Source organism: Olea europaea, chromosome 17 (genome assembly GCF_002742605.1).
Source record: "Olea europaea var. sylvestris chromosome 17, O_europaea_v1, whole genome shotgun sequence".
NCBI classification, from domain to species: Eukaryota; Viridiplantae; Streptophyta; class Magnoliopsida; order Lamiales; family Oleaceae; genus Olea; species Olea europaea.
In genome coordinates this window covers 6,213,522-6,221,106 of record NC_036253.1, presented here as the reverse complement: position 1 = coordinate 6,221,106, position 7,585 = coordinate 6,213,522, and the positions used below count along the sequence as shown (strand labels likewise).

Here is a 7,585-nt window from a genome sequence, read left to right as displayed (position 1 = left end):
CCGAACCACTTAGAGAGAGGAACAATTTTCTCAATTGTATGAAAAACTTTCCTCTAAATTAAGGTATATACGCTTTTAGTAGATTCAATATTTTTTCATTATATAGAAGAAGCGACAATGACATTCTTTTTAATGCTTTAGTTCCAAAATAGTGTTCCATTTGTTCAATTGTTACATGAAGTACATTTTTTTAGTAACATTGATGGATATGTTAGAAGTGTCAAACACAAGACTCTCGACTTTCTTATCCGTCTATTTAATTGGTAAAAAAATAATATCATTACAAAACAAACACATTGTTTAGTCATAATTGTGGGCATGCAAATCCTCTATTTTTGACAACAGTTGACATAGGATAAAAATAGAGGACAAGGGGCGAGGAACAAGTGGAAGTCGTGTCTATTGTCAGAGTCAACTTAACATTATTGTACTTAAAAAATACAAACTAGCAGCCATTATCCATGGTTACTTTAGCCCCGTTTGGTCTTGTTATCTGGTAAAAATATTTTAATGATTGAAATAATATTTTTTGTCCTCAAAGAATGTGTGGTTAAAAAAAAAAGATTTTGAAATTACGTTTAATAATATTTTATTGGAGGATGTGTAATTGATAAAGAAGAGAGAAAAAAAATTATAATTTTAATGGGAGGTAAATTGGTTAAATAACAAATATATAACGAGATAAACGCTTAAATAAATTAGAATATATATTTTTCACGAGACGATCGCGAGATACCAATTCTAGTTAAAGGAATGTACAAGAGAAGATAGGACCAAATGAGAAATTGAAATATTTAAGATATAAACAATTTTTATTAAATTGTGTTGAATCTTGATGCCAAAACAGAAGCCAACTTTGACACGTCGTTATAGTTCATTGCATTTGTTCCAATTGATATAAAGTTAAAGTGTGATTCAAGTTTTCAACATAGAAGAAAGTGTATTCGTGTGAAATACGTAGAAAAGTTGAGGTTTTTCAAATGATAATTTAAAAACAGGTGCAACTTTCAGTACTGGATTCCGCTTCTAGAACACCTATTGGTGATTGGAGACTAACTCCGTGCTGGGCAATTCGCCGCCTGTCGCTATTTACAATTAAGTTTTATATGTCTTGTCCAACTTTATTTTGTTTCAATTTAATTTTTTATTTTACTTTGATCACTCAACATAATGTTGATCACATGAAAGATATTCATATTGATGTCGTGTCAACTTTTTTATCAAGTTCTCGTATTCCAAATTTCCAAAAAAGAGCATGTTCGACATAAAGAATTGAGCAGAATAATTAATAATTTTTTACATGTACTTTTCTTCTTTAAATTCGTTATTTGTAATTTGTTATTTAGGGCTGGTTTGAGCCCAGTTTGGATGAAAAATGTATTTTTGAATGGTAGAATAATGGAAAATATGTGATTAAAAATTTAAAAAAAAATTGTATTTATATTTAATATTATTTTATTAAAGAATATGTTGTTAAAAAGAAGATGGAAAAAAAATATATTTTAAAATAATGGAAATCGAACTAGGGCTTAACTTCATATGAACAGAAACTGAAAAATCCACAAAATAAGTCTATCAATCATAGAGCTCTAGGTTGAGATGGGACAATCAAAGAGACTCTAATGCCTAAGACAGATTTTGTGTATAAAAATATTTAGCTGAATTTTGATTTAATCGTCAATAGCTTGGTTATTTACTGTATTTGTTTTTCGTGTATATATAATAAATATTTTTACTGGCGATTAATGATTATATTAATTAAACAATGATTGACATGAAGTTTTCTTGAAATGTGTATCGTGCATATAGATATTAATAATGAACGATATTGGTGACTGTATTAAGTAAATAATGATAGACATTAAAAAAAAAAAAAAAAAAAAGGTTGAACCCCAACCTTATGGGCCCCCACCGACCCTGTCCTGGGCCATCGTGGAGGAGGTAAATCGCAGGATGTGCCTCCCAGGAGCCAGGGTGAAGAGCACATGGATAGACCAAGACTGTTAACCCATATGGTAACTTCCGCTTGCAACAAAGCCAATTCCACCTTGTGGGGAATCGAACTCTGCACACTATCCGCCTTCTCATTTGCCACTGGGAGATATGCCCTGGGGGCAATAATGATAGACATTAAGTATCATTGAAATGCGTATCATGCATACATATATTTAGTTCTTAATTTTTGAAATTGGATATTTGTCTCTACAAAATAAGTCTACAAATCACGTTGTGAAGTGTTTATAAATAGGTAAAAATACGTGATGTGTCAGTAGATAGTACTTATGAATAATTCAAAATGCATATGTGAATAAAAGTAGCATAATAATATCCGATTCTACTACATATTCATAATATGCCATGAGACCAAACTTAATACATAATATTGTCTTCCATTTTTGGCTTGAAATTGTCACAAGTCAATCAAAAAGTTCTTGTTAGTCATATTTTCAACTAGAAGCGTTAAGTGTTTCGATTAAATTGATTTTTAACTAATTTGCAAACAGAATCGTTCAAAATGGTTTGAAAAAAATTCAAACGTAAAAATATCAAGCAAAATTATAAATTTAAATATCAATCAAATTAAAGAAAAATGACAATAAAATCACTAGTGTCATCGTTGCCATTGATTTGAGAGTGAAAAACGCCAATATCGTGGAGCTTCTTGGTTTTGAGCTTGTGCGGCGTGAAAACAGAAGACGAAGAGGGTTTCGACTTTGGTGTATACTGTATGGACTAACTGTCAATGAAAGTTGTGAAATGAGGAGAATTACAAAATTTGGTAATGGACAATTGATCAAATTTTCTATTTTTGCATTAAAATATTAATAATTATGTTTTATTTAGAGGTTAAGGTGGCAATTTATCAATCTAATTATGGTAGAAATTTAATTTTTTTATTATTTAAAGGTATCTAATTTGTTTTCAAATAAAACTTCGAAACATAGATCAAGTCGTTTTAGAACTCTTATCTTGGATCAAATCAATCCCGTTGACGTTTGATGATTTCAGTTCAATTTTTCTACTCTGTAGTTTTTGTTTTACAATCCTAATTCCAAGATCCAATTTATCAATACAAGAGCCTTTAGTCAATATTCAATCAACTTTAACGCCCCCAGGGCACATCTCCAAGTGGTAAAAGGGGAGGGTGGAGAAATTCAACTTTGCTTGAGGCTGCTGCGTCAAGGGTTCGAATCCTGAAATATGGATTTGACTCTTGGGTAAGTGCAAGTGTACAAGCAGCCTTCCACCCTGTACCCTTGGAGGCATAACCTGCGATTTACCTTCCTCACGATACTCCAGGGCAGGAGTGGTGAGGGATCCTTAAGGTTAGGGTTTAACCTTTTTTTTTTTTTTTTCAATCAAATTTAACAATTAAACATTTTAGAGCATAAACTAGTATTTAAATCAGAGTATACCGTCACGTTACAGGTGACCGACAGAGAACCACGTACGTCATGTAACAAAGTTCTTCCACTAGTAAAATACAAAATAACATGAAACACGAGTACAAACGTGACTAATACGCAACCTATACCACTTAAATTACTCGTCCTGGTCCACTCACACTGACATATATTAATATTATTAATATTAATATTAATGTTATGGATAAAGACACGAGAAGATCGGTCAATATAGGAGTTCAACTAAAGGTACGTACCTCGTCATCTTCTTCCTAACAAAGGTGGGCTTGACTTTGACTTCTCCAAAGAATTTCAATCCTCATGTTTCCCAAGTCTTTTCTTAATCATAAACGAGTTACCTTAAATTTTATAAAAAATGTCACATTCGAGCATTCGTTTTCTACTTTTAACTATTTGATACAAAAGTGAAAATAAAGTTCAAATTTCAAAGTACAAACATTTAAAGCATGGAGTGAAAATCGAATTCTTATAATTTTGTTGATTTTTTCTTTTTCAACTTACATGGAATTAATTTGTCGTTTCCACTTTTACAATCAAACGGATCCTTAGAAATCATGGTTAAAACTTAAACAACCACTTTAATTTCCTCTATTTGAATTTTTTTTTTCGATACACTTTTTGCTTTCTCATTGCTACTTATATGACTCCGAAAGTGTTTAATTGTGCTTAAAAGTTTCGTTTAATTTGCTTGAAAGTATGTACATCTTTTATTATTTTCTATATAAAAAAAAGGTCAGTTTATAAAAAAATAAAAATAAAAAAGATTTTAAAAATGTTGTACTTAAAAGTGAAAATTTTGCTGTACAGTTAATACCGACTTCTTGTAATCAACGAACCCACCTTTTACTTTTCCTGCCGACGACCAACTTTGAGTTCCATTTCGGCTATAAATAAATGACAAAATAGGATTATTTTATCAACTACTCTTCACATCTTCCTCTCTACCTTCCTACCACTTGATAAGGTCTATGTATTATATATACATCTTCTCTTCATTGGATTTTGCTTCAAACATTAGATAAACACAGAAGTTTGACCAATTTGAGAGCATTTTCTGAAGAAATTGAAGCACTTTGAAAAACTTGCAAAACTTCAGTATCTGAAGCTATGGAATTCACTAGCCTGCTGAATACTTCATTGGATCTTAATGCCAAACCACTAAGAATTCTCGACGAGGCACCACTGCTGCGGGTATGTGACTCTTTAGAACTATATATACTGTACTTATGACATGTTTGGTAGAGAGGATCTGAGAGAAACACGATTTAAAATCTTGCCTTTTGAGCTGTGAGCAATAAATCTCATGTACCAAACATGATCTTAGTTTTCGGCTTTTCAAGAATATTGACGGACGAACCCATTGGATCTTAATGCCAAACCACTAAGAATTCTCGACGAGGCACCACTGCTGCGGGTATGTGACTCTTTAGAACTATATATACTGTACTTATGACATGTTTGGTAGAGAGGATCTGAGAGAAACACGATTTAAAATCTTGCCTTTTGAGCTGTGAGCAATAAATCTCATGTACCAAACATGATCTTAGTTTTCGGCTTTTCAAGAATATTGACGGACGAACCCATTTTTTTTTTTTTTTTTTTAAGTCGATCCTATCACCGACACATTCCTTGTGCTAATCTAGCTTTTTTTTGTTTCAGAAACAAGAGGTGCCAAGTGATTTTATTGAGTTGGGAAGAAATATTACAGTGAAAGAAGAGGTGAGTATTTTTATCATGATTTTAGCTTATTAACACACGCAGAAACTGTTCCATATTTCAAGAATGATAAAAAATGGAATCCTTAACATTTTTTTTTTCTCAGAAAGGTGCGTTAATAGAGGAACTAAACCGGTTGAGTGCTGAAAACAAGAAGCTGACAGAACTATTAACAGTGATGTGTGAGAATTACAACGAATTGCGAGACCGATTGACGAACATAAGCAAGAATTCTGTAGTGGATAATGATGCATCAAGAAAAAGGAAAGCTGATAGCAGCAACAACAATGGCAATACAGATGGAACCAAATGCCCTTCCGAGAGCAGTTCAAGTGATGAAGATTCATGCAAGAAACAAAGGGAAGAACACATCAAACCAAAGATTTCGCGTGCCAGCGTACGAACTGAAGCATCTGATACAAGCCTTGTAAGTAATTATAAGTCAATCTCAATTCTTAGAAACTTCTCATAAGTGTGGAAAAAGAGTAATTTATCGAGATATATATTGAGAGAAATCTTAGAATTTCTTCTCCTTCGCACGTTTGTTATGCCGGAAGGGACAATATTAAATAGAAATTAAGGGAAAAAAAAGGTTAAAATCTTGTTTACGAAACTGTAAAGTAAAGTTGTTGAACTTTGGTCTATTTCCTGTGCTTAAAAACTGCTTTATTCAAATTACAGATTGTTAAAGATGGATATCAATGGAGGAAGTATGGACAGAAGGTTACCAGGGACAATCCTTCTCCGAGAGCTTATTTCAAATGCTCTTTTGCTCCAAGCTGTCCAGTAAAAAAGAAGGTATGTAATTAACGAAGGTTTGGTACATAGTAGTAGATAGGATTGAACACTATAATCAAACAGATTTTAACTTTGTTTTAATTGAAAAAGATTAATCCTTTTCAAGAGTTGTTAATTTTTCCAATTTTCTCAAGTTTTTAGATTTCTAAGGCCTTTTATTTCATGATCTTTCTGTAGGTTCAAAGAAGTATAGAGGATCAATCTATTCTAGTAGCAACTTATGAAGGAGAGCACAACCATCCTCACCCCTCGAAACCCGAGCCCAGTTCTGGCTCCGGCCGAGGTGTGACACTTGGCACGGTCCCTTGCTCGACCACGCCTCTAAGCTCGTCTGCACAGACCATTACACTTGATCTTACAAAACCAAAGCCAGCAACTGATTCAGACAGGAAAATGGGTACACCACAATTTCAACAGTATCTAGTGGAACAAATGGCTTCTACATTAACAAAAGATCCCAATTTCAAATCAGCACTTGCAGCAGCCATTTCGGGACAGTTTCTTCAACAAAATCCTCGGACAGAAAAATGGTAGAAGATCGAAGGATTCTGTCGTATATTTATGACTATGCTGAAACTCAAAGAGTATTTTGATACACAATATTAGATAAGACTCGGCTATATTATAGACAAATTTTAGCTTCTTCTTTTTCCCCTCCACTTTCTAGTTGTGTACAGTCTCAAACGAGCAAGAAGTAAATCATGTTACGCAAATTTGCTGAACAGTGTTGAAATATAAGTTTGGAATTGTTATCTTTAACTAGAAAGAAGTAAATTCCAATAAACCCAGGTACTCTGGCTTGAATCAATAGGGATTCCAAACGTGTAAAGTGGTAGTGAATACTATTAATAGTATAATTAAATATCTTAACTAGGGCAAAACTTCCAAATCAAATCGAATCGAATTGGTCCCTAATCAAATCGAAGAATCTTAAGTTAAATATTCAAACAGATATCTGAATTAAAAACCGATGGGTTCGGTTCTAGGTTCTATCAAGAACCGAAAAAACGAATAAAAATCGAACCTCCTTAATTTTTTAAATAAGCCAAATTATTTTAAATTTTTTTCTAAATAAATTGGCTAATCCAAAAATATGATTTTCCTATTTCTAATTATCAATCCAAGTCCAACTTAATTAAATTGACCTAAGTTTTACTCAAATATGTTATTCTACTATAGTACCGTTTTTACAGTTCTGCAGAAATCAAATTGAAACTCGATAGCGTCTCTCTTAATTATAATAAGTTCGCTATCATCCTCTTTCTATGATTTTCACAACCAAATTTATGAAGAACTCAACAAAGAAAGATGTAAAAGACACATAAAATTGGACACGTTATTTTGTAAGGGTTAAGATTAAACATGTTATTAGTTGAATTAATGTAAGTTTATAAATAATAATAAAAATTAATTATAGTACTGAACTTGAAAATCGAATGGAATCGAACCCAAACGGTTCCACTTACTAAGTATTCAAAAATTTTGGATACGATTTGATTCTAACGAGAACCGAACAGAACCGTCCCCAGCCCTAATCTTTAACACAAACTTGTAGCTATCGTATTCGTATCTCCCATTGCGAAAAAATTGACGCTATTCTATCCAATTATTATGCAAACAAAATTATATTCTTAAGATTCTCTTTT

General features: G+C 32.4%; 1 protein-coding gene across 1 annotated transcript; it reads left to right on the top strand.

Moving 5' to 3' along the window:
- The first annotated feature begins 4,342 nt into the window (after positions 1–4,342).
- LOC111366197 (probable WRKY transcription factor 40) lies at positions 4,343–6,698 on the top strand. The gene is made up of 5 exons (XM_022986901.1): positions 4,343–4,616; positions 5,085–5,144; positions 5,248–5,568; positions 5,823–5,939; positions 6,117–6,698. Exons 1-5 carry the CDS (start codon positions 4,533–4,535, stop codon positions 6,471–6,473), a joined length of 939 nt encoding a protein of 312 aa, XP_022842669.1. The 5' UTR covers positions 4,343–4,532; the 3' UTR covers positions 6,474–6,698.
- Positions 6,699–7,585: the final 887 nt, after the last annotated feature.